The sequence below is a fragment of the Erithacus rubecula genome (assembly GCF_903797595.1).
Source record: "Erithacus rubecula genome assembly, chromosome: 4".
NCBI classification, from domain to species: Eukaryota; Metazoa; Chordata; class Aves; order Passeriformes; family Muscicapidae; genus Erithacus; species Erithacus rubecula.
The window spans coordinates 1,152,211-1,179,545 of record NC_136686.1 but is presented as its reverse complement, the minus strand read 5'-3'; the positions used below and the strand labels follow the sequence as shown (position 1 = coordinate 1,179,545).

The window sequence follows — 27,335 nt, the reverse complement described above, 5'->3', positions numbered from 1 at the left end:
TTACATGACAATTAGAGAATAAAAGGAAATGTTTCAATATCATTAATTTACATGAAGTTATTGTAGTATTTTATTGTGTAAAGTTATCTTAATGCCTTACTTAAATTTAAAATTTTTTAAAAAAGGAAAGGGTTTTGGGGCTTTTTCTACCTGTTGGAAAATTTAAGCTATCTGTACTTTGAGTGATTGGTTAGAAATTATTTTGTCAAGGCATGGAGACCATGGAGGTCTGTATCCATCCCAGATTACAGAAGCAGCCTGGGACAGGAGAATTTTAGAAATACTTACAGCCCTTAGTTAAAATATAGAGTAAACAAGGCTTATAAAGACTTATTTCTATTTTTACTCCTCTCACCTGCTTTCATCTTTTTGTGATACTATTTACTATGTATTTCCCCCTGTGGAGCTCCTTAACTCATTTAAAACATGTTTCTCTTCACACATCACAAATATTTTAATTATTTGCCACATCAGGTTCCTCAATAAACAATCCATGACCATTGCTTAGTGTTACTTTGCTGGGTGGATTTCAAACAAATGGCAGTATGAAAAGTTACAGGTAAAATGAATAAATCCATGAATCTGCAGCATTCCCAGGTGGGTCTGAGGGGAACAGAAGCATTTTGTAGGCACGAGCCCCAGGCTTCCATTAGCTTCAGTCAGAGATTAATTTTTTTCTGAGCTGTAGCAAGACACAAAGGAAAACTGAATATAGAAGTAAAAGTTTTCCAAATATAAGTGAGGTGAACAGTGCTTTTTCAGAACAGAAGGATGGGCAAACACAAAAAATGACCTTTTCAGTGTATCCCCTATGGATGCCAGATTTTTCTTCTCTGCATTTTCCTTACATGCTAGTCAGATTTGAAGAATAAGGCAAGATGGATGACACAAGAACTTTTGAGTGTTAACTCTTCATGGCTCTTTGTCTCCAGCATGCAGCAAACACCAGGGGGAGATTAAACAGCTATCAGTCTGAGAAAATGCCTGTAAAACACAAAGGGATGGTGAAACATGGGAATGTCAAAGCAGATTCAGAGTGGGGGGAGCAGCAGGGGTCACACCTCACTCCTTGGGCACTGTTCTCCAAGTAATTCCAGGCAGATGCTCTGTGGGGAATCCTGCTGGATCAGTGGGATCAGGCACAGGCTGACCCCACAGACCTCATTGTAAGAGGCAGCTCTTGCAGACACAGTTTTTGTCACAGCCACCCTCTGTGCAAAAGCATCTAATTCCAACAGCCCCAACTCCCAGGCAGAAATGACCCAGCTGAAGGGATTCCAGAGAAAACAGCAGTGACCAGATACTTATTTATGAAGTATGAGAGGCAAAAAAAATAAAAGTAAAATCCAAGAAGGGATTGCCAGAGGTGTACACTGCCACTTCTCCACAGAGGCAAGAGTGCTAAAAGAAGTCATGCAAAATAAATCTCTCTTCTGACAGAACAGCAAAGGACTTCAAAGCAGAACTGGCAACACACAGAGTGGGTACAAAAGGAGCTGGAAAATAAAAGAAAGGTTAAAAGTGGTACAAAAGTTTGAAATTTAAAAAGGGGAGAATGCGCTGGACAACAATACAACCCTGGAAAAAACAGTCAAATTTAGGTCTCTGAATGATGTGGATGAAGAATTATCTTACAGAATAGATAAAAATAAAGTTCCATCTTTGTATTTTCTCAGGATCCCTCTGGGTCTGGGAAACAAAGTTGATCTGTGGCAGGTGTGAAAAAATAAAGCACAGATAATCTTCCTCATAGTCACAACAAAGAGCCATCAGCCAGGAGCACCTGCTACACATCATGGGCTCTATGCAGTGTGAGGAACTATTTGTGTTGAGTGTGGTTTTAGTAATTTTGTTTTTTTAAAAGATGACTAAAAAAAAAAAGCCCACATATTTTAATGGCCAAAGGGAATTAAGTAAATCAATTTAAATAAGGTTGGATAGAGGAATTTGGCTTCATAGATTTCACAAAAATCAAACTCATGTGACCTTCCTATGAAAAGGAAGAACTGTTAATGGCTTTATAGATTATCAGATTAGAAATTTGCTGAGTTGTGCCTCTGTTGAACCAGCAGTTCCCTTCCCTCACCCCTTCCTCTCTAATGCCAAAATGTTTAAAACTGTGCTAAACTGAGACACTTGTGAGCAGTGCTGTCATTGCTGCAAAATGCAACAATAATAAATCAGAAAGCTGATCAGAGCATCCTGGAAAAGACATCCCACAGCATTTACATGAGCAACAGGTGCATACATAGATCACTGTGGGTAAAAAACATAAAGACTTCTAAACACCAGGTAAGATTTTTGTGGGAGTATCAAACTGAAATTTCACCTTGTTTGTCTGCTGTTTTTTCCAAGAGAAAGGCTCTAACTACTCTAGTATTACATTTTGCATCTGAAATCCATCCCTAACCTGATATTTAATTGTGGAGTTCATTGTATAGAAATAACCACCAAAATCCATTTTTTGAGACCAAGTTTTCTTGTTAGGCTGGGATTTTTTTGTTTGGGTTTTTGGTTTGGTTTTGTTTTGGTTTTCTCAGGTTTATTTTTGGCAGTACATCTAATTCATGCTTTTGCTTAGAAGAGTAAAAAAAAGTGCAAATGCCTTTCTTGGAATCCTAAGTATATTCCCCAAAATAAAATATATTCCAGGGCACTTAAGATGCTTCCCTGTGACACCTGTAAAGGGTTGGGGTACCAAGTACTGGTTTGGAAATAATTCTGAGGGACCTTCTCCTTGTCTGGCTCTCTCATTTCTACTTTACTTTTTCATTTTTATCACTTGTAAGAGGAAAAAACACAGTCCCAGCCTCAGGGACTGATGTGATTAGGAAGGTTAATAGGGTTCAGCAAAGGTAAAATCTGAGTTTGTGTGGCATGCTGAGGATGTCAAACATCAGTTTTACATTCACAACAAATGTATTCATATCTGTAACAACTGGCTCAGACTACCCTGAGCCATTTGCCCCAATGAACATATCACAAATTTCATTACTTGCTAATTCCTTGTGCCCTCAAAACAGAGGTAAACTGATATCCATGACTGAAAAACACATGGTGGTAGTGGTGGGGTTTGGAGGGAAACCTCACTGGTTTACATTAGGAGATAAATTATCAAATTAGCATCCTTAGACCTGCATGAGAAGCATTTCCATGCACTGGGCAGGTTTGTAACCCATTCTGTAGCATTTGAAATTTAAACTCCACCTCTGCTGTGCTGTACATGTTAGCTGTGAGATAAAGCTTTGGAATAGTGACCAGAGTTTGTGAACCAAAGGAGGATCTGCTGCCTGCAGGTGCCAGAAAAGCACATTTCCCTCTGGAAAGCTCCCCTGCTCTGGTGGGGCAGTTTCCAGATGTCATTACTGCCACTCCAGCTGTTACTGGCTCCACTCCTCCACTGGCCCTGCCTTTTTTGACACAGCAGAGGATTCCTTTGCTTCCAAAGGATGCACACCCCACAGGCTCCCTCTAGCTGTGCCACAGTTCAGCTGCTCCCAGAGATGCTCAATGCTGTAGAAACACATCAATTTTCACTCTGCACAGCACTGGCCTGGTTACAGTGAAGTACATTTCACTCAGTAATGTCAATTCAGTGTAATCACACCACTCTCCTCTGCAGATGGATGGGGAGGCACCTGTGGCAGGGCAGCACAAAAACCCAGCATGTTCCACTGAGGGAAAAATCAGCTTTCAGCCTTGCAGGGGCTTCTGGCAGCAGCAGCAAAGTTAAAACAAAATCCTGTGTTTTTAACAAGAAACTCAGTGAAAATGTGCATTTTAATAGACTTTGGGGTGACCATCCACAAGCAGACACACAACTACAGCAATCCACACGTGTGTGTGCAGCTCCCAGAATTATCAAATGGTGACATTCCCCCTCTCCTCACCTTTCTTTTAATTGGCAACTCCCACTCTCAGAGGGGCACAGCCAAAAATTTGCTTCAGGTCCTAAGAGTACATTGAAAATTCAGGTTTCTATGTGCCAGAATAATTTTCTGAACACTTGGGACAGACCCAAGGCAAAGAAGGCTGTTGCCTTACTTACCTCACCCCTGTGGAATTCTGAAGTGAATTCTAGTGACATTATTTATAGACAAATATTCATTATCTATTATTCAGCATTTTTGCAATCCAAGCATTCTCTGGTGGTATCCCAACTCCCAAACTCCTAAAATCCACAGCTGCATTTCTTGACAAACACAACTATGTAATTTTGTGGTGACAATTATTCCAAAGTATTTTAAGTACCAGGAAATGTGGGAACAAGATAAAATAAATAGCATATCACGGAATAGAAATTATGTGAATCATACAGTTTGTTTTTGGTTTTTTTTATGTTAGCTATGTGTAAATGATCCAGTTTAAAGTTTAGCTGAGGCTGCCTGAGCACTGGGGGTTTGCTCTAAGAGCACCAAAGCTTTCCAAGAGAACATCACCTCACCATAAAGCTGTTACAGAATCCTGTTTCTCACACAACTTCTTCAGCTTCTAAATAAGATTTGGAATGAGCTGATTTCATCCCAGAAGCCAAACCATCTCAGTTTAAAATATTCTCAGGAATTATGCATTCAGTCACTTTTTTTTTTTTTTTAACTTCATGTTGTTAGAAAACAAGGCAACTTAAAATATCAGTAACTGTATTTGAAATTGGTGGATGAACAAATACTTTGGAAAAAGAGGAAATGATCCCAACACTTGCTAAAAGGACATTTGTCTTTGCACCATGGGTGGAAATACAACACACTACAATATTCTATAATGATAAAAAAAGGTTAAAGTCCTGCCAAGTGCTCTTCCATACTTTTGATTTTGTGAAACTCCTGTTCTAAGACTCACCTTTCTGGATGCACAGCACTGCTGGACAGGGATTGATGTCCCCCTGCTTCATCTTCTCTGCTTCCCCACGTGTGCTGGACACCAAAACCAAACCCTGGCAGCCCTTACAGGTCTGATCTTCTGAGCACTTTGGAAATCAGGACACCTACAAAGGACAACTGAGGGACACTTGAATCATGAGATAAGGAGGTGAGAAATCTTCAGCTCCTTCACCTCACTGGGGTGTCTGACACCAACCACAATATATCTTAATTGATGCTTGAAACCACTGACTTTTTCTAAAGTTTGCCCTGCAATTTTAGTTAAATATTTAGCCTCAATGTTGATTTTGTTTATGCCTTTGGTCTCCATTACTAAGAGGACTTGTGTTTCTTTCAGCTAATTATTTACAAACAGATTCTACAAGCTGGAGAAAAACATCAGATATCAGAAAATTGAATGAAAAAGACAAGAATTGTCTATTTTATTCTCTTTTTCTCCTGATGCTGTTATACTACTAACCTTTCACCAGCAGAAAAATTAACAAGAAGAACTTGTGGCAGGATCTCAGCTGTGGAAGAAAGGGAGAGAAATGAGAGTCTAAGCAGCAGTTTCTGCATGTTTCAAACTGCTCAGAGACACTCAAGGGGAGTGGAGGAGCTTCCTCTGGCACCAGGGAACACAATCCATGCTGGAGGAATTGTAACTACTCCTATTGCTCATGCAAACATGAGGGAGCTGAAGTGTGGCCTCTCAGAAACTGCAAAAAGATAAGGGCAAGCCAAAGGCACTAATTAGCAAAATGTTGATAGAGCTGCAGCAGAAATTTAAAGCCTGTGAAATATTTAAACACAGAACCCACTCAGATTCCCTCTCATTTGCATTTCTCATATATAATGTTGGTGCTTATATGTAGAGGTGGGAGATTGATCTCCTCAAATACTTCTGATGGATCAGAACCAATCCTTAAACAGAGCTGGTGTAGACACCAGACTCAACATAGCAGAAAACCTACAAAAGGGTAATATTGGCCAGAATTTTGTGTTCTTATTTATAAACATATTTTCTTTACCCTGCTTGAACAGGGTATTTATGCTATAGCTTGCTTCTGTCCATGACCTGAAAACTCAAAATGCCTCACTTCACAGGTTTCCTAATTAGAAATAATTTATACCTTACAATTTATTTACTATCAGCTTACTATTATTCATGGATTCTTTTGTTTATTCCCTTAAATTATCAACATTCTGACATTACAAGAGATGACATTACAAACACACTGAGAGCTCTGCACATTTCAGCTTATCATTATCATTTTGGATATTATATCTCTACTCCTTTATAAACCATTCATTTCTGCACACATCAGTCATACATATATGCACTTATTTCCCAAACCCACTCAACACAAAAAAACCAACCAATTATTAAATAATTCAGTGCTTTGGAGCAAAAAAAGTTGGTATAAAATCTCCCAGATCCCCGTTTTTCTGAGCAAAGCCCTGTTTAACATTTGAATTGCTAGATGGTGAGTAAACAGCTCCACCTATCACTATTGCCTAGAAATGCTCTCCCTGAACTAAATGTGAGGTTTCACAGTGCTTTGCTCTTCCCATGGAGTCCCCCAAGCATTCTTCCCTAAAGAAGGGGAAGAATTTCCCTGCTGATGTTAGCAGGTTTGTGCTTTGGAATCTTAGAGCTGCTGGCTGCTAAACACCCTCCCTCCACCCTTTCAAAAAGGCAGATTCACAGCAGCAAAACAAAATATTAAATATTAGCATTGAAAAAAATGAGCCTTACTGTTCAAATCCTAGAGAAAACACTTTGAATGAAACACTGCATTTCACCACTGTTTTTCGTTAAAACCATGGAATATTTTAAAGAAAACATTTTCTTTTCATTTGAGGAACCCCAAGTGAGATCTCCTTTTGATTTGTTACCACTGCCAACAAAAAGGAAATTCAAAAACTCCACAGCAGAATGAGGGTGAAGCTCCCTGCAGTGCTTTAAACCACCAAGGGAATTCCAGCAAACAGGGAAATATTTCTCAACACCACTGAGATTTCACAGAGTGTAACACAGAAATCATAGAAAGAAATCACAATCATAATTGTAAGTTCAGCAAAGGTTAAAGGGTAAACACAACTCAAGGAGTACTTGGTTGTTAATTCATGAGTAGTTTAAAACTGTGAAAAGGACACAAATCAACCAACCAAAGCCCAAGACAATTCTGCTTATCCCTTCAGGTTATGGGATTTATCACCCATTTATGAACAAGGCCACGTTTATGCAGACAGGCATAAATAATGTATATTAAATGCAAAAACATATATGGACACACAACCAACCACACAGAAGTAGTATTTGCAAGGACATTTACAATAAATGGCACTAACACCTTTATTAAGATTTTAATTTTTCATTTGTGAAAAATGAATAGATTCTTTTTTTCCCTTGTATGCAGAGGAAAAGCAAACTAATGGCAAAAATCAAGATTACTTTCTTATTTCAATACTGTCTTTGTAGCCACAAAGATACAACAATTTAACAGACAAGAAATACTGTTTATTGCAGACTTTAAGCTGATTCATGTGATAAAGGCACTATGAAACTTAATCAAACTAGATGATTAAATTTATCTAAATTAAGTGATATTATATATTATATATAATACATATATTATATATAAAATCACATGACCATGTGAAACAGAGCATTTTCTGACAAAAATCATTGCATTTCCAAAAATAACATTTTCTGGAAGGGATATTTGTCTTTTCTTTTTCCCCCCTTTTTCAGGAATCCACTTCTCCAAAAGATTACATTTATAAAGGAAATTACAAAGGCTTTTTGCATGAGGAAAACTGATGTCTGGGACCAACACACAGAGAAATCAAGGTTATACACTGTTCTTTTTGATGGGTTAAGTTACAGACAAAAAAATGCAATTATATATTTTTTAAAAATGTACTGTGAGTTGTTGCATGGCTACAGCAGATCTCATCACCTCTTTGAGCTGGGCTGTGTTACTATTTTCTAGTTACTCCTTCTTGTGCAATATTATAGTTCATCACAGGTGAAATAGGGATAAAATCAATGTACAGAATATTATTTTGCTATAAACAGCATCATTAGTAATAAAACATCTTGGGGTGATGCAGGAAAGATTCAGTCTATGTTGGGTTGCTGTTCATTCCCTAAATATTTCCTCTACATTTGCTGGAGTCGACAACTTAAGTAAACATCCTGCAGCCAAATGCCTGACAAGAAAGACTGAGCCAAAAAAGACATAACTGCACACTAGAGCAAGAGATGGGATCCAAAATCTTATTTTTACTGAAGAGTTCAAATGTTTTTTTATTGCTGGCTCAGCTTCCCTCAGATGAATCACCAAAGACATGCTCCAATTTATCCATCAAGTTAATTCCACAAAGCCAAGACTCATCTCAGGGTGCAAATGAATCATGTGCCAATATTTTCACCTGCCAGGAATCTCCACTGCATTTCTCATCTGCCCATTTTTCATGATGAGGAGCCAGCAGCAGGTACTTCTGTGGGTGCTACAGTCAATTTTCCTTATGTTGGCTAATACAATACAATAGGACATTCCCCCTCACTGCTCCCTAAAGCAAAGCTGGATGGTTTAATGCTATGGACAATGGAATGAAAGAAAAGAGAAAACACATTTAGTGGCTGCTTCCTTCATCAAAGGACTCCACACCTGAATCTGTGGCAGCTGCACTGATTTTTTCTTGCCGTCTTCTCATAATTTCTTGCAGTTCTGAACTACCACTGCTAGCCTATAAAGAGAAGAGAAGAGTTTATTGTGGCTTTGACAGGTACTGAAATTCCTCTGCCAGCATTTTGTTAAGACAGTTGTTTGAACAAACTCACCTTGCAGCTCCAACAGGAAAGTATTTACACTATCCTTAAATATATACCAGAAATAAATCTGCAGACTATTAAAAGCATAAACTTGCCTTTCGGCCCTGCTGAGCAGCTTTAATTCCCATATTTAACTCCCCCTGGAAGTTTGGATATTTAGGGGGTTAATAAAATATGGCTTCAGAAAAAGCAGACTTAAAGCTCAAAGAGTTTGTTAGGACTCCACACTTAAAAATCAAGGCAATAATATTTAGAAAGTAAAAATCTGAAAATAAGTCCTTGATGGGTTTGGATTTATGCAAACACAAAATTCACACATGCACATGGGATTGCATAGCCAAGACCTGAGTAAGGATTCAGCCTCAGGCTCTCTCACAATTCTCCACGAGGCATTTGCAGCTCAGAGGTTCCAAATTTAGAGCAGAGCCATAGAAATTGGTCCTTATTACAGTGTTAGCAACAGTGAATTATTGTGAGGACAAAGCTTTATTTCACCTTTTAGGAGTGAAAACCAGGTCTGCTGAACCAGCTGCAAACACTGCTTTTCCAACATAAATGAAATTATTAGCAAGACCAGGACACCTGTTAACCAGAGCAGAACTTCCCAAAGTGTGCATGACTTTGAACAAACTAGGGGATTATAAAGAACATCTGCTGCTGTACTTTCTGCACATGACAACACCTTCAAAACTTCAAAATCAGGAATAAGGAAGCAGAAACTTATTTTGACATTTATAATAAAATTTCAGGAGTGTTAAGAGGAAAAATGCATCCCATAAATTTTCTAACATTTAATATAGATTTACCCCATTATATCTATTAAAATGCAGAAATTTAGAAAATTTCTAAATTAACTACAGTGCTCCTCCTACTTAAAATACCATTGCTCTCCTCTCCCAGAGTGGAAGGGCAAAGCAGGGGGCCTAGAAATGACTCTGAAAGTGAGGGAACAGCTTTACTTCTCTTGATTCATCTTGTCCTTGCCCTCTTGGTTTCAGATGCAGAGCAATTGCAGCACCCATTGCTGAATCATGCATAAAAAAAAACCACCAGCAGATACCCAACAACATATTTTATCAGAGGTCACAGACAAGTATTTTTCTGAGAATAACTGTGCAGCTCAAGCTGAAAGAATTTGCCTCCCTGACAACATGACTGATGAGTTTGAAATGCATTATATTATACTATTATAAGAGAGAAAGGATGATGAAACTTCCTTTGATGACATAATTCAGCAAACAACAGGCTAAAGCCATCAGGAATTGCATAAATTCTGAAATCCAATGTCAAAATTCCCTTGAGGAAGAGAATAAAGCAATTTTGACAGTGTTAGAAATTGATGCTCTCTGATCCACACTGATCATGTAAAGTGTAAAGTATGCATCATCATAAGCTTGACTTTAAAAATATGCCTGGTACTTAATGCTTAAAATCATTTAAGTGAGACAGTCTCAACTTAAGGAGAGGATAGAAAAATATTTTAAACTTCTTCAAGATTTTCTTCTAAATAGGATGTGGATAATATAACTTCTCAGTTGGGTTGATCTCACATCTAGATAATTTTTCCACTTGCCACAGCAAGTTTAAAAATAAAAAAAAAATAGAAAGGTAGTTGCATCTCCAATTTTACTTGTTTAAATTTGGCAAGAATTGTCCTTAGCACAGCTCTGGATATAAGCTTAAGGTGTTTAAGAGATAATAACTTCTTTAATTAAAGCAAACTGCTGCAGAGCAATAAATACAGAGACTCTGTACTTGATCCTTGGCTCAGAAACTCTGCTAGCACAGGGTCCAGTGCTTTCCCTTCAGTGCAGGTACCCTGGTGCTTGACCTGAAAGGTCACCTGTGTGCTTATTCTATCCTATAAATCAATGTATATGTCCTATAAATAAAATCTTTTACTCTCCCATTGTTTTCCCAAAAGCTCTTTTGGGCTGGTTTTGTCTCCTTGCAGCCTGGTTACACCACAAAACATTTTAAACTTGAGTGCTATTTCTAATGATTTTGAACACCTTTAGAAGTGGGGAAGATTTCACCTGGTGTTTTGATGAATGCTGTTCCAATGAATTAATACCAAATAAAAATAATGTTTACCAGTGTGATGGGCAGTGAGAAAACACTCCTCACAGGAGTTATTTAATTCTACAGGTTCAGAATGAGGTGAGTGAGAAGAGCTGTCCTTACCTCCAAGGCAGATTTCTGTACCGTAATTTGGATGTAGACTCTTGACCCTTCTGGGCAAACAGTCCTGAGTTCCTCTTTATTGAGGGAGAAAAGCTGAGCCCCTGTCAGCACACCGAGGCTGTTCACAGTCCTGGGGACACAGCAAGGGAACAAACAGGAAATGAGCAAAACCACTCTGCCCAGGGGAGACAAATGGGCTGCATTCATCCCACCTGGCCCTGGGCAAAGCTGATAAATTCAGAACAAACTTTATGCAGCAGGACTACTAAAGTCAAGTGGGTAGAGGAAGAGGCTAAAATATATATATACACACATTATATCTATATGCTATATAAACTATATATATAAAAAATATAACATGTATAAATTGTGCAGATCTATAAGCCCACACTGACATACATTTTTATATGCGTATTAGGTACACTTATAAATAAATAAATAAAATATATATAACTATATAACTATAACTGTAAATATTCATACAAGACACAAGTATATATATATATATATAAATGAATTAATTTTTTTAAGAGTGCAGCTGACATCTCTCAATTTTCAGGAGGCTGCCAGAATTAAAAAAGTGGTCGGACCTCATCCTACTTCCTGACTTGAAAACAATGTTTAGGAGTTTTGCTGCATTTGCCCTGGGACTCACACAGGGTTGAATCCCTTGGACTGCAGCCAGGCTTTCACATCCTCAGGAGAGGAGTCGTAGGTGATGTTCACCACGGGGATGTTGGGCCGTGGCACGTGGAATTTCCTCTGGGCAGCGCTCCGGCCGATGGTGAGCCTGTGCACCAGCTCATCCTGCACCTCCTCCATCTGGGATTTCCTGCCTGGACAGAGAGAGAGATGGCACTGGAGTTACCCTCAAGGTTGCTCAGTCAATTCTTGTACACCACTTTAACTCACAAACATTTTTATTTTTTTTTCTTTAAAGATTAATTAATTCGATCTCATTGAATTACTACTCTTTTTTTTTCCCCCAGGGAATAGTTCAATATTTCAAATCCTCTCTTTGTAAAACAAGCAAAAACCAACAAAAAAGCCCCAGACTTAGAATTGAACTAAGACCCCAGAAAGGAGAGATGAGCTGGATGTCACAGAGAGGCACAGAGCAGTGTGACAGCACCCAAGGTGTAGAATAAAAAGGAAATGGAGAATTATTCAATTGCCACAGCCTGCCTTTTGTTCAAATAGAACTGAGGGTTTAAAAATGAAACCAAGAAAAAGATGAAGAAGGTTGCAAGATTGCTCACACTGTGGGAAGGTAGTACTTTCCACAAGGAGTTTTTAGTTCAAAGTTAAACTTTTTTGTGCAAATCAACATGGGCACAAAAATTTCACAGCTGCTGACACATACCAACTTACATCTGATGAGCTATTGTAGCAATTGCATTTTTGACAGGGCTTTGAGAAATTTGAATTCACTCCAAGCCTGGAGTGGCTGCTTAGCAGAATCATTGTCACACTTTGCATTAAAAAAGGCATTAAAGGAACTGGTAGCTGCTCTTACTAGAGGCTCAAAAATAGGGCAAGATTTGTTTATTTATTCATTTTAAACAAAACTGTAAGAATGCATTATTCCCCAGAACCCATTTGCCTGAAACATTTAGTTCAGTTGCTGTTCATTTGCAGGCAACAAACTGAAATGCTTTTCAGTCATTTCAACAAGATCAATTATAATGACAGTGAGAATTGTTTAAAATTGCTATAAAAATTTATATGGATAACTTCACAAAAACAGGCAGAATTCAATAAGGTGTAAATAACCTTTTGGGCTCAGAGAAATACTGATTCTGCACAGTTAAACCCTCTGCCATAACATTGGAACAACTATAAAAATCCTCTGACAAACAAATTATCTCAAAAATTCTCAGGATTTCCTTGCCAAGATATTTTTAGTGATCTTTATTCAACCTTCTCACTTTGATACACAAACAGCAACAACACCACCCTCTCAATGCACTCAGATGGCAAAACCTGTTCCTTTTCTCCCATTACACTGATAGGAACAGATGAAAACAACACAACTTCAATATGAAGAAAACTGTGCAAGATAGAAACATTCTTGCTTTCTCTACTTTCCTTTTACATTCTCTCAAAATCTCTCCAGGGATCAGGATCTCTAACCAGTTAAACTAATAACAACAAGCTTTATATAGGCCTCTAGGATGATTTCTTTAATCACCAGAGCAAAGAGAATAAAACTGTTGGTTTAACCATTTCCTTTTCTTCTTTTCCAAAACAGCCTCAGGTTGAAAGTGGAAAAACTATCTCCTATAATATTTGAGGCATTCAGGCCCTGCTGTGCAGGGTTTTTTCCTCTCCCCCACCCTGAGGGTGAATCAGGAGCCCAGTGACACGAGCTCAGTGATTTGTGCAGATCTCACAGGGGTTACACGAGGAAAACCTGCAGGCAGTGTTATCAAAGCTTGCACCAGCTATTTTCCCAAGCAGGGACACAGAACATTGCTATCTTCCTTCTATTTACATAGATTTTGAAAGACTTATGCTTAATCTAGACCAAGACTGTATCAAGAGACAAATATGTAGCTGTTAGATAAGATATTCTTCATTGTAAGATGCATTATCAGAAATAAGCAGGATGTCCTGGGCATGGGCCAGGTTCTGCAGTGTTCTCTGCAGGGCTCAGGTGGGTGCTTGGCCAGCAGCTTTCCCATCCCCTTTGCAGAAGAACCCATTCTGTGAGGGTTTTGTGGTGCCTGGAGCTCCTGAACCAGTGAGTGAGAGCTCCAGGAGGGAACAGCATCTCCTGTTCCTCTACAGCAACTCTCCACACCTCACACACACCCTGTGCCTGAAGCCAGGATGGTCTTCTCATTTTCCATCTAGAATCCATTGTGGATACTGGGACATGCTATAGCAAAGTCCTTCCACAGAAATAAAATTATCATTTTGGTGTACATGTGTGCAGGAAATTCACTCTCACTTCCCACACCTTTTGTAACTGTTTATTTGTCTGCTTCTATATTCTATTTCATTTCCAGACAGACAGTCCATTAGGTGAAAAGCCCCCAGAGCCTTCCTGAGTTCAGAGCTTAGGCAGGAGCTTGTCCTCCATTAGGCAATGTCACCACAGACTCCACCAACAGGATTATCCACACAGGCACACATCCCATCCCCTGGGGACAGGGGGAAAGAAGCCCTTTCCCAGAAAGGATTATGCTCATTCCCATTTTCTGACCTGAGGTGGAAGCAGGATTTGCTGGTAAGGCAGTGAGGCAGAGGATATGAAAAGCTGTCAACTCTTGAACTACAAAAAGCTCGTTATTTTTACAGCTATTACTTTAAAAGCAGCAGAAAATGCTTGCCTGCATGTTTCAGTTATTTCTAAGCCCAGCAATCACATTGCCTAAAGTGCATTTAGGACAGAAATTACTGACTAAACAAGGTTTTCCAACCCTGCCTGCTTTTCAGCCAATGCAGAGTAGCAGCCTCAGCATGCCTCAATTGCCATATTAACAAGGTGGTCTTAATCAGAACTTTTTGACAGCCACACACTGTTGGATGCACATTACCAAGTTTTTCTAGCTACAGAGGTATGGAATATGTTCCTGTGTCCTCCTGGGACAAGGACACCAAATCTGCTCCTTGGTCTGGCAGCTGCTGCTGCTTTCATCAAGCCAGGGAGCTCTGAGTAAAGTAACTCTACAAAATTATTGCAACAGGGATTCTGTGCATCAGCCAGACCTGGGTGTGCTCTTGAAGATGTGTTTCAGAATGGTGCAGGTGACCTAGAAACATGGATGATCGTGAATTGAAGTGTGAATACAACACAACTGATTTTAAAAGCAATTTAGGTTGTAATGGGGCAGTTTCAGGTGGAAAATGTGTATTAGCATATCAGCACAGGCATTTCCAGTGTTAAAAAACACTGACTAGAGATTCTAGACATGGGAAATTTAGGCTAGATGTTAAAAAAGAGTTTTTTTACAGGAAGAGTGACAAAGTGCTGGAATGGTCTGCCTGGGGAGTGGTGGAGTCACCATCCCTGGATGTGTTTAAAAAACAACTGGATGTGGCATTTGGTGCCGTGGTTTGGTTGAGGTGTTGGGGCATGGGTTGGACTGGATGATCTTAAAGGTCTCTTCCAGCCCAGTGATTTTGGATGAGTGGCCTCTTCCAAAACTGTGAATTAAGATGGGACGAGTGCAAAGTGTTTTTCCCTAATTACCTTTACGGTAATTATACCAAGGCTCAGAACGCACATCCATAGCAAATGGATTTAAACCCAAACCTCCCCATGAAGATTCACCCAAAACACAGCTTCAAGGAACTTGAGGATTACACCAAACCCACAGCAAGGTGCTGAAAGCTTTTTGTCTCAGGGCAAACTTACGATCCACAGGAATCTGCTTGTGGCGCTGTGAGTCGCGGGCGGCGCCGCCGCCGTCGCTGGAGGTGCTGCTCTGGCGGCTGACGGGGGCCTTGGGCACGGGGACAGGGACAGGGACGGGCACAGGGACAGGGGCAGGGGCACAGGGGGGCAGGGGCACGGCCACGGGCACCGGGGCGGGCGCGGGGGGCGGCGAGGGCGTGGCGGGAACGGGCTCCGGCGGCTTGGCCACGAACTCCGACCGCTGTTTCTGCAACGGCACGAGAGGCTTGGTCAGGAGACAAACTCAGGTAACACATCAGGCAAACCAGGCTTTGCACCAAACGGTGTCATTTCTTCCACTAGGACATCTCACTCGCCAGACACAGCTCCAAAATTTGCCAAAAGTTGAGCCGGCGTCAACGTTCGGCATCAATTTCCTTCTCTGCCCGACCCAACTCATTCATTTCTTTCAAGAAGATGAATTCTATACATGAGATTGTTTTTAAATCCTTAACTTCCATTACCTCATATTTGTCGGCAGCTTTCAAAATTTTTGGTTTCTTGAACTTTATCAGTGTAAAAAATTATAGTTTGGAGATATTATTTAAAAAAAAATCCAGAAAATGTACACATCCAGCCACACCTAAACTCAACTAGTGTTTTAACTTCTAAATGGCACTGAGGATAGGATAATACTAAGAGGTTCCTGTTCCTCATATCCATCCATCTGTGCCTTTTCAGCTACTGACTACTGCAAGCCATCTAAAGGCCATAATCTGATTTAAAAACAAGCTTTCACAATTCTTGGAATAAGGCTGTTATTTCTTTCTCCCCCACTTCATCCAATGTTTTAACAACATGTAAGTTACCTTGCTGCTAATAACTAACTTGCAGGTGTCTCAAGAATAATTTTGGGAAGGAATTTGTTCTTTGCCTTTAAGAATGGTCCCAGTTACAGAAGAACACCTGTGTTTTCCCAGAGCAATCATAAAGACAGACAAATCCATAAGGCACCTGTGCTACCCCTTTCTTTCAAGCAGTTCAGAGTCCATATCTCTGTTTAACAGTGCTCCCTCTCCACAATTTTGGTCTAACACAGCTTGAAGGTTCAATATTAAAGTTTGTTTGCTCAACAGGGATGCCTCATCTTGTAGTTATGACAAGTCTGCTTACTTTGGTATGAAGAGAGATGAATGCATTCCCCAAATTCATTGCTCCTTCCTGAAATACCTTTCCCTATTTCCTTGGGGGCTGAGGGTTTTACAGAAGATCAAGTAGGGAAATATTTGTAGGAGCCATATGTTAGAATTTGAGCAGCAAATCACTGCCCTGACAACAATGAAACTTTCCTTAAATGTCAGCAGCTCCCTTTGTACAGGAATCCCCAGCCCAGCCAAGTCCAGCTGGTGGACAAAGGCATTTAGCAGTGAGTGCAAACCATTACAGCAACAGTGATTTAAAACAGCAGAAAATGTATCCCCTTAGCTTCTCTGGCCAATCAATTAAACCTGAGAAATGACTCTTACTTCCCTTGGATGATTTTTTAATTAAACCATAATAGTCAGTTACTAAATCAAACATATATCCCTGCAAAACATTTCCCATTAAACATTTTTGCTTGATAGTTTCTTTGCTTTTATCTCAACATTTTGTTGTCCAAAGGCATCTTAATGGCTTTGTGCAAAAGCAGAATAAATAAATTTATGAAACTTGCTCTTTAGTGGAAAGAGAGTGCCCTCACTAGGTGTATAGCAAATATACCATAATTTATTATATCTAGATGTCCTGTGATAGAACTCAAAATCTTGTTGAAGAGTTTTGAAATTTCACAGTACTAAAAGGTTCCAATGATATTCACACCCTTTTATCTTGTTCACAGATTCCAATTACCAGACTGTTCTCCCCAAAATGTCCTTCCTTCATGTGTGTTTTGACCTTCTTAAAAAACACAAAGAAAAAGTAGAACTTGTTTATGATAGAGAGAATTTGTTACAAACTAAGGCATCCACTGCACACTGCCACAATTATAACCCAGGAAAAGAGAAAGTTAAAAATTACATGCAACTTTGAATGGATGTTACTGCAGGAGCTGCAAAAACATGTTGTACTGCAATCATGAGCCTCATCAAAACAACTTGCTGCAGTGCAAACAAAAATTAAACTGGAAGTGTCACTCAAACTCTAAATTTACCAAGGCAACCACATTAAAATACACTTTGCATTTTGCTGAACAGTGCCCAAAAACCAATTATATATTTGAATCCCATTTAACATTTCTTTTTTTAATGCTTTTTTTTTTAACTCCAGATCTTTTGAGGACATCCACACAATCATCCCATCACTCCTATTCATTGCTATAAAAAGAACCAAGCATGCACTATGGAATTTGGTGACTACATAGTCCAAAAGAGGAATTTCTGAGATTCAATATCAGAAGAGTAATTCAGTTACCTCTGAAAGCTCTCCCAGTAATTGCTGTGAGGAAAATGGAGTAAATCACATCAAATAGTATTGTTAGAAAGGTAAAAAGTAACTGTCTCACACATCAGTCCTGAAATGCCATACCCATTTGCAATTTAAACTAAAGGAATACCAGTCTTAGTAATTACCTCTTCTTACTGACTAGGAAACTAATAGTGATTTATTCTAATAGTCTTATTTTGAATAGGGAAAAGTGTGCTGGCAGCAAAACATACACATGTGATGCCATATAAGCAATCAGAGCACCTACCCAGACAGAAACTTAGAAACAGGTTTAATAGAAAACAAAACCCAAGGAAAAGATTACCAAAGGATTAAAGATCATCAGGTGAATGTAAAAAGCACTTGCAGCTGTAGGACAGTAAGAGTGAAATCACAGCAGATATTAAAAAGTGCTGGTTTGCTCTAGCTCAAGAGATGCTCTGGGCAACCTGTGCCAGGACCTCACCACCCTCACAGGGAAGAATTTATCCCTAATATCCTATTTAAACCTGGCCTCTCTAAGAGTAAATCCATTACCCCCTGCTCTGTCACTCTGTGCCCTTATAAAATTCCCTCTTCCTGCACAACCTGCTGACCAGCTATTCAATGATTTCATCACATGAACAATTCTGGGGTTTATTTTTCCTTCTTCCTCACTTTTTTATTTCTTTTAGGAATCAGCTTGCACTCCCCAATTTGCATAAACTGGAACAAATGCTTTAAATTGTTTGGAATGGTGATGATGCACACACACTCATTAAAAATCTGGATATATCATAAAAGCTTACTGGGACTAAATTCTGTTTACTTATTTCTTGCCAGAAAAATCACTGTTTTTACAGTAAAAAAAATGAGTCCCAAAGCTGTTTTCAACACACTACAGGCTGCATCTGGTGAAAAAACAAGATTCAGTATGATTCAACCTATTTTTAATGGGAGTAAAATAATGAGTTTGAGCAAAAATCCCAGTGGTATCAACCCTAACTCTTGATCAGTGTAAAAGGCTGGGAACAATATATTTTCACATATATTTTGGCATTTAAAAAAGGGAATATAGATATTCAAACTATGGGGAAAACAGATGAAGAGGCATTGGATAGAACCAGAGCCAGTGTTAGTGCTGGGAAATGTTCTCATTAAGTTAACACAGACACAGAGCTTTAGTTTAGTCTCTTTCTGAGTGTTTCAGTGCCACATTCCTGTTTGCACAGAGGACACCAGAGCATTCAGCCTCAGTTTTGTCAATGGAACTGTGATTTGGAGCTTTTCCTGGGACTCCATTGAAGGGACAAGAGAGAACCAGCCACTCATCCTCAGCCAAAAGGGCCAAGGAGGTACCCAAGGTTGGAAGAGAAAATTTCCAACAGGGTCTTTTGTCAGAGTTTGCTTTGGTGGGTTCAGTTATTATGCAAACAGCTGCCTACTAAAGTCTCATTTAAAACCACCCAAGCAGCTCCTTGTGGTTTTACTGAAGTTACAAGAAATTTAGGCACAATTTGTTTATTCATATTTTATTAGCTAGGATTAGTCCCCATTTCTTAAAAAAAAAAAAAGAAAATAAAAAATAGGGGCAAACTGTGTTTATTAAACATTTACTCTCTGCCTAAGGATTTTGTTCACATCACTGATAATGTAACTGTCTCACCTCAAAAAGGGTGTCAGGAGATTAATTAACATGCCCACCAAGATACGCAGGTCTTTCCTAATTAAGTTCTTAAAATTTCATTCTCAAGAGCATTAAAACAAAGATAATAAAAGGCACAGACAATAGGAAATGCTATGATGAATTGTTTCACAGGTTCACCAGCAATACTTTTACAAATTAAGAAACCAGAGTTCTTGGGAACTTCTTTATGTTCATATATAATAGGATGGTGAAATACCAGTGCTGGCTCACAACAAAAAAATAACAAAAACAACAACAACAAAAAAAACCAAAACAAAACAAAAAAAAAAAACCAACAAAACCCCAAAAAAACAGCTTAAATTACCAACACCCCAGAAAACTTTGATAAACAATAGGAGAATTCAGCAAAATGCTCTCCTAAAAGTACAAGAGAACCAAACAAGCAAAAATGCTGTTTCCTGGGTCTAATTCAACTAACCAGAAGACAAACAATGTTACAGCCTGACTCACAAAGATAATTAAATCTGGGCTGCTGCAATGTCCTGCAAGTATCACCTCAGTGCTTTCAAGTGACCATTTGGGACCTGGATCCTGAAAACAACTGAGTGAAAAATCAGGATTGAAAGTAATGTGTGGACTTAGAGGTCAATAGACAGGGGAACAGAGTGAGAGCAACCAGGGGGTCAAAGCCAGAAAGCACAGAAAGTTAAAAAAACAGATTTCTGGGATACAGCACTGCTCTAACCACAAGTTCTCCTGTCTGACTTTGGGCAAGACATTCCTCCCTTCAAGCCCCAGTTTTCTCTGAAATAACAGCAATGTCTCAATGCTGTTGTGAAAATAAATGGAGTTATGCAAACACTTCCCAAATGAAGTCCATCACATGAAAGCAGAGAAATGGGAATGCTCAGGAGTACTAAAATTATAATAATCACCATAAAGTTAAAACACCATTACTGACATGTCTGGGTGAAGACTTCATTTATCCTGTGCAATTCATTATATTCATAAATAATTTCATTTGAACATGATCAAGCTGCAGAATAACCTGCCAGAGGGCAAAGTAACAAACTTATCTTAAATGGTGTCCCCTGACCCTAATTTCCATAGGTCCATGGAAAATGCTTTGTGGAAATGATTATTTTATTATATGCCATGCCCTGTCATTATTTCAAACAGAAAACTTCAAACCCTGCAGTGGGTTACAGAAGGATGGGGTGAGAACCTCTGCTGAAGGAGGGGCTCAGCCTGCTCAGGACTCAGTGGCAAATTTCAAACACACAGAACAACATGCACAGGAAGGGTAAAACCAAGCCAGATCTTTAAATTGGAATTTGAAAAGCACTCTAGATGCATGCTGCACTTCACAGACAGGCAAATCCACAACCAATGCAGAATGAGCCAAGATGTTACAGGCAAACAATTTGGGACAAGAAAGCCCAGAAATGGTCTGAGTGAAGCCCACCAAGGCAGTTCTACTACATTATTTGGCTAAACATTGTGCATTTTTTGGTTTTGTAGTCATCAGCTGGAAGGTGGAGACACAACAAATGAATATTAGATTAGATTAAATTATTAAACTTCAAGCTTCAACAAAAGTTTGGTTTAAAAGTCTGAATTAGAGGCAGACCTGGAATTTCTGCTTAATCCAAACTTGTTTGCCCAAACTTTCAAGAACATTAGGGAAAAATAAAATAAAAAGCAAGAGATCTTAGAAAATATAACCTCTTCTTTTAGCAGCCTCTAATCCACTTAAATTTTGTCTAAAAATGCATATAACAACCTTATTCTGTATATCCTTACTTGGAGATACATACACTATATAAACTGTATATACCATAATTATGCTGATGTAAGAAATTTTTTAAAGTAATTTACCCTGTAATTCTGTTCAACATATAAAAGAAGTAACAACAACAAAAATATTAGTTCCACACCACTACATAAAAGAAAGAAAATTAAAAGTAGGTCAGGATAATAGAGTGCTATTGATGCACAGACATAGTAATTGAAAAATACCTGCTTTGTGCATTCAAAAGAAAACATACCTCCTTTTTATGACTCCAAAAATACAATAATTAAATAAATTTGAGACTGGAATAGAGAGACACAAAGACAGAAAATAAAAGGAAAAGCTAGAGTTCACACTTCTAGGAAAAATAAAGATGACCCTACCTTAAATAATTCAAACTCCTTCTTTGGCATCAACAGCTATCAATTCACAAAGGATTTTTGCAATTAAAATAAATGCATACACATCCATTAGGAGACTGAAGTTACCACCTCTAAGCAAATAAGCAGGTAAAAAAAAAAACTGAGGTAAAACATTTTGCTGTGTCTCTATCAACTGTATTCTCTGTAAAATACAGAAAATGTAGATGATACAGGAATACAGGAAATGTAGATGATTTGTGAGGTGCCAGTGGAACACAGGGTTATCTCAGCCTTGCTGTGCTCTCTCCCTGCTCCATGCTCACCCTGCCCCTCCCCAGGGAGGTTTCTCTCCAGGATGGACAGTACCTGGATGGTGCGGGTGTAGGCAGGCTCTGCCCATCCCTGGCTGCCTTCTGTGCTCCTCAGAGGGTCCAAAATGTTGTTTGGCACAAAGCCTGTGCTGCCACTTCTGTTCTGAACCTTCCACCACTGCTTTCTGTCATCCAGAATCTGAAATAATTGGGTAAATTAATTACAGATCTTTCCTGACTTTCAAAGCAAAACCACAACTTTGACAGGTTCTGTGTCTGCCAACAGCTCTTGCACAGATGTGTCCCTGAGAAACCCCTGCATCTTCCCTGATCCTTACCATCATTAATTCCACATGGTTCTACTGCACTTTTCAAAATGGGTCTCTCAAGAAAGAATACATAAGTGTGCAATGAAGTTCTGTAAAACCCAGTGATGTGCTGCATCAGACAGTGTAACAAAAATCAAATAATTGCACAGAGATGCTGCCATCTCTACAACCCACATGCTGTTGACAAAAGGAATAAATAATTACTAATAAACCAAGTAAAGGCAGCTCTGGGGGAGCACAGATTTGGAGACACAACACTTCTTAGTAAACAGGGAATGGGAGCAGGATGGGCAGGAGCAGTCAGAAACCAGACTGCCTGCCCAACATTCTCAGACTCAGCATTTTCTCACTTTGTTGCTCCTTCCCTTCCAAATCTATCTCACTTTTATGGTGCCACATCCTCTTGGAAGGAACAGTCCTTCACTATACCCTGTGTGTACACAGATAGCAACTTAAACACTACTTAATATTTAAAAGCAGCACTGGAGAAGGTGGAAGGAACACACAAATGTATTTTGAGCACGGATCTCTGCAGCACCCTTCCTAAGTCAGCAAAACTGATGCAAAACAAATTAAGTGAACTTTCCATACCAAGGCAGACAAGTCAAACACATTGAAGCAAACATTAAGGAAAGCCACATTTCCACAGGAAATGTACCCTCAGCTTTGAGTAGCACCAGCAATTTTTGTGTTGTCTTTGCAAACAAAATTACCTCCACAATCTCTTCTTTCATGACAGAAAGCTCACTGTTGTTCCTTGCCACGAATTCGTACTTGCATTTGGCATATTTCTTGCCCTGTGTTTTATTGTGTGCTTCATAGTTTCTGCAAAGCAAAGACCAGACTATTGTTCAGTGAGACAGTCAAGCAACTAAAACCACAAAGTGTCCTCTTAGAATAACCTGCAAAACATTTTTTTAAAGCAAAAACCTCTCAACCATAATATGATGCTGCTATAGAACTACCTGTTCATAATACACTGATTTAAGTGCCAAAAAAATAAAGTACAAATAAAATAAAGAGGTGGCTGAAATGCACAGACCTCAAGTACTGCTAATCTTTTTCATCTTGCTGCTTGCAAGATGCATTATAACAACCTAGATTAGCAGGTGCTATTGTTTCAAAATAAACATGTACTCTATATGTAGTTAGTTTTCCTGCAGAAAGTTAAAAAGTCATTTGCCATATAAAAAAAGGGCTGTACTTGGGATATAACTGATATCTTGGTTTTTGTATAAAATTGTTTCAAATACATAATATATGAAATAAATTTTTGCCATCAATATTAATGGAGTTAAACTCTAAAAAATTTTCAATTATTGTAGATCAGTTTTCTTAATTGACCATAAAATGCCATCAACTTTAACAACTTCAAGTTACTTTATCAATTAAGAATGAGAAATAACTTCTTTCCAGTTGGTTAAAGAGCTACTACTTTCTTTGACATAACACTTTTCCAAATCACAAGTCCCTCCTCCCCTCTAAAAGTAACTTTATATTCCTGCTGCAAATTACACCCAACAATATAAACCCATACTGGACAGTAAAGCAAGCAAACAAACAAAACCAACAAAAACCACATGAACAAATAAATGAATGAACATAAATAAATAACTATGAAACATGAACATAAATAAATAAATAATCAAATAAATAATAAATAAATCCAAGCAGCTAATTAAAACATGAAGCAATCCATGGTTTGCAATGCAGGGTAGAAGGTGACAGCCCTGGGATATGAACACTGCTGCTGCTGTGTAACTCTGGCTCCAGGTGTGCCTGAGCAATCCAGCAGCTACCTGGCCATTGCATGGCTGTGGAGAACTGTCTCACTTGGCTTGGAGAGCAGAACCAAGGAAAATCAAATTTAGATTGGAAGATTATTTTGAAAGGAGGACAAAGATTATTTAAGGAGAAAGTGAAAAGCAGGGGATGACCCCCAGCCTGCAGAAGAGCTGATACAAGGCTGAACAATGTGTAATAAAAATATTTCCTGCTACCCCCCTAAAATTCATATAATTTTGATTTTCTTTCTTACTATGTCAGAGATATCACTAATGTAGCTCTGACAGTACTTTTACTTGTAAGCAGCCTTTCCAAAATCATTTCAATAACTGTGTGTTCTTATTTTGTCTGCACCTAACTATCCTGATTCCTTCAAAAAATATAACTCGGGAAGAATTTTTTTAAATGTCTACATTTTAGTTTTACTTGACTTAGCCCAGAACATGGAACAGACAATGGATGTATGCTTCTGAAGAGACCCTATTCTTCAAGCCCATCCTAATGAGCCAGTTTACTCTGGGCACAAATACTCTGATCATTTCCCTCCATCCATCCTCCACTGTTTCTTACTGCCTACATCAGATATACCATAATTTCAGGCCTCAGCTCTTCACTGTACACTAATGAGAGCCTAGAGTGCTGCACAGATTTTCAGAGAGATTTCCTTCAAATGACAGTGAAAACCAAACTATACAGCACAAAACAGCCACTTGGAAACAGCACAAAACTTGCTGAGAATTATGCAGTGCTCTTGTGGCACCAGAGTTCCTGAAATACCACATATCTAAGATTCTTTATTTGCATCACCCAAGGGAAGCATGTCTTACATCAGTGGTGAGAAACAGGCACCACTACAGCAGGTCTCCTTCCAGAGCTTTCCAAAGACTAATTTCACCTTTCATGAGCTGCTTTCTAGAAACACCCATTGCTCTTCACCAGCCACAAAGGAGGCTTGGAAAACTCCCTCAGTTCTAGACAGAACCCCTGATATCATCAACACTTCAATGATGTGATTCTTCCTCTTTGCATGGAATACTCTCAGTCTGAAAGGACAAAACAGGCCTTACCACATTACAGGTCAGGGAAAGGAATTTAGAGTGCAGATCATCTAGATTTCAAGATAAATAGTCCCAAGACAAGAATGCAACAGGCAATCAAGTCTGAGGAAACAATTAAGAAATGAGTGATCTGCTGCTGTTGCTATGAAGAATACATTCAAAGTTCAGGAAAATAATTGTGTCTTCAGCCTGCACACCACATGGGAATTGGTTTGCATGCAGATTAACAACAGGATCTTTTAGCACATGGCTCAAAATTAGGAATTCTGAAAAGGTTTTTATCAAGAGTTATATGGAAGTTGCTTTAATCACCAGGCTGATCCCCAAAACTTAGCTTAAACATCTTCCATGGCTTATAAGACAGAATACTTTTTATATAGCATATTTGGAATATGGTTGGGTACAGGAGAGCAATTCCAGTGCTTCTTTACTGATCTGCTTCCACAGTCTGTGCTGGTACAAATTCTCCCCAAAGACAAGGCCAAGGATCACTGCATGTCATCTTGTCAAGTTATTCAGCTTTAGGATAAAATGAAGGGGTTGAAAGAGGATGTGCAAAAAGACACTGTTTGCTATGCAAACATTTCAGAGCATTTTCTGTAACACTTGAAAGAGGATGGAAGAGACAGTGGCACTGTTCTGGGTATTTATACACCAGGCCAGAAAACAAAAAGCAGGAGATGTCAGAGCACTAAGTGAGCAGCTAAGGAAATCAAACAATCAGTCAAAAGGAGGACAGGTGAATCTCAGAGCAGATTTGTCATTCTTTGTAACTTTGAAAAGAGCAAAGAGTGTATTTAAGCATGAAACAAATCAGAACTAAAATTTGAACCGAAGTGGGTGGATCCTGTGCTTGCAATTGGACTGGAACTCCACCATACCATTTCTGACAAAAAGCAGCAATTTGACATCACAGATAAACAGGATATCTCATAGAAATCACACAAAAAGAGTCTTAATGATACACTTTAGATAAGAAAAGCAGAACAAACAGAACCCCTTCCCCAGCAGAGACAATGACACAACCAGAGGCAGTCTCAGAGCCCACCACCCCAGGAGCAAGAAGTGGGGACAGTTTTCCACAGCCCCAGGGCTGCTGGCAGGGCAGGGTTACCTATCTACATGTCGGCTAACAGTTTGCTTAAAGGCAGCCACAGCTGCCCCCTGGTCCAGCAGAGGCCCTCTCTTGTACACCGTGTTACTGAATGCATACCCATCCGCCGGGGGGTAGTCGGGAACGCCGGGAGGCTGCAAGACAAAAAGGGAACAAAGGCACCAGTGCAGCAGTGGCATCCCCCCTGCTCTTCATCCTGCACCCCAGGGGTCCTGCCAGCATCCCCCCAGCCTCAGGTGCCCAGGGTTTATGCCATGAAAAGTTAATAACTTGTGCGATTCAAGAGCGTAAGGACGGAGATCAAAGGCATGAGAATAAAGGAATTTCCATCCCGAGTTATCCTGCTGCATTAATATGGCAGAGGATGTTCTTGAGGAAAACAGTTCTCTGGGGCAAGGGCTGTGTCATCTCTGAGATATCACTGCAGCAACACAGCTTATAAACAATGGCTGAACTGCTTTAAAATAAACTGCACGGTAAAACTGCTCTGGGCTTCTGTTCTGGACTTAAACTGCACAGTAAAACTGCTCTGAGTTTCTGTTCTGGATTTAACCTGCACAGTAAAACTGCTCTGAGCTTCTGTTCTGGACTTAAACTGCACAGTAAAACTGCTCTGAGTTTCTGTTCTGGATTTAACCTGCACAGTAAAACTGCTCTGGGCTTCTGTTCTGGACTTAAACTGCACAGTAAAACTGCTCTGAGCTTCTGTTCTGGACACAACACTTGAAGTCACAAAACTTTAGCCCAACCAACACTGAGCCTGTGTAAGAAATGAAGTAAATTTATCACTCTATTGCAAGATCATGATATGAAAGAGCTCTTTCATGTCACACCCTCACTGAATATAGCAATAGCTCATGAAGAAATGCAGAAAGGAGTATGGTAGTTGGTATAATTATGGATTTTAATTAGGGAAAATAATCATACTCTATCACAAGCGCATATGTAAGAACACACAAGGCTTTAGAAATTTTTATTTTTTTTTAAACCAAAAAAAACCCCATCTTAAATTCAGCATTGACACTCTCCTTCTAGGCAAGAATGATCTTAATCACCATTTCTAAAAACAAGACCAAGCCTAAGAGCTCATTTGAAGGTACTATGATATTGAAATAGCTCATTTTATATCCTTTCCTTATACCATCCAGGTGCACAAATTGGACTGGCTGAGAATCACCAAAATTTGTCAAATCTTTAAGCCTGTTGTGGGTTGTGGGTTTTGTTGTTGTTGTTGGTTTTTTGGGGTTTTTTTTTTTAGTTTTCTC

General features: G+C 39.1%; 1 protein-coding gene across 5 annotated transcripts in view; it reads right to left on the bottom strand.

Annotated features, from left to right (window-relative positions):
• Positions 1-7,193: 7,193 nt before the first annotated feature.
• Positions 7,194-27,335, bottom strand: part of EPS8 (EGFR pathway substrate 8, signaling adaptor) — a 112,308-nt gene continuing 92,166 nt past the window's right edge. For 4 of the 5 annotated variants that reach the window (XM_079304053.1, XM_079304054.1, XM_079304055.1 and 1 more), the window contains 7 exons: positions 26,071-26,204; positions 22,827-22,938; positions 21,840-21,983; positions 15,251-15,497; positions 11,543-11,723; positions 10,888-11,017; positions 7,194-8,618 (listed from right to left, as the gene is read on the bottom strand). In XM_079304053.1, coding sequence (XP_079160179.1) covers positions 8,505-8,618; positions 10,888-11,017; positions 11,543-11,723; positions 15,251-15,497; positions 21,840-21,983; positions 22,827-22,938; positions 26,071-26,204 — 1,062 coding nt within the window. In that variant the 3' untranslated portion in view covers positions 7,194-8,504. The remainder of the gene's footprint in view (positions 8,619-10,887; positions 11,018-11,542; positions 11,724-15,250; positions 15,498-21,839; positions 21,984-22,826; positions 22,939-26,070; positions 26,205-27,335) is intronic. The other variant, XM_079304057.1, reaches the window with a different exon arrangement.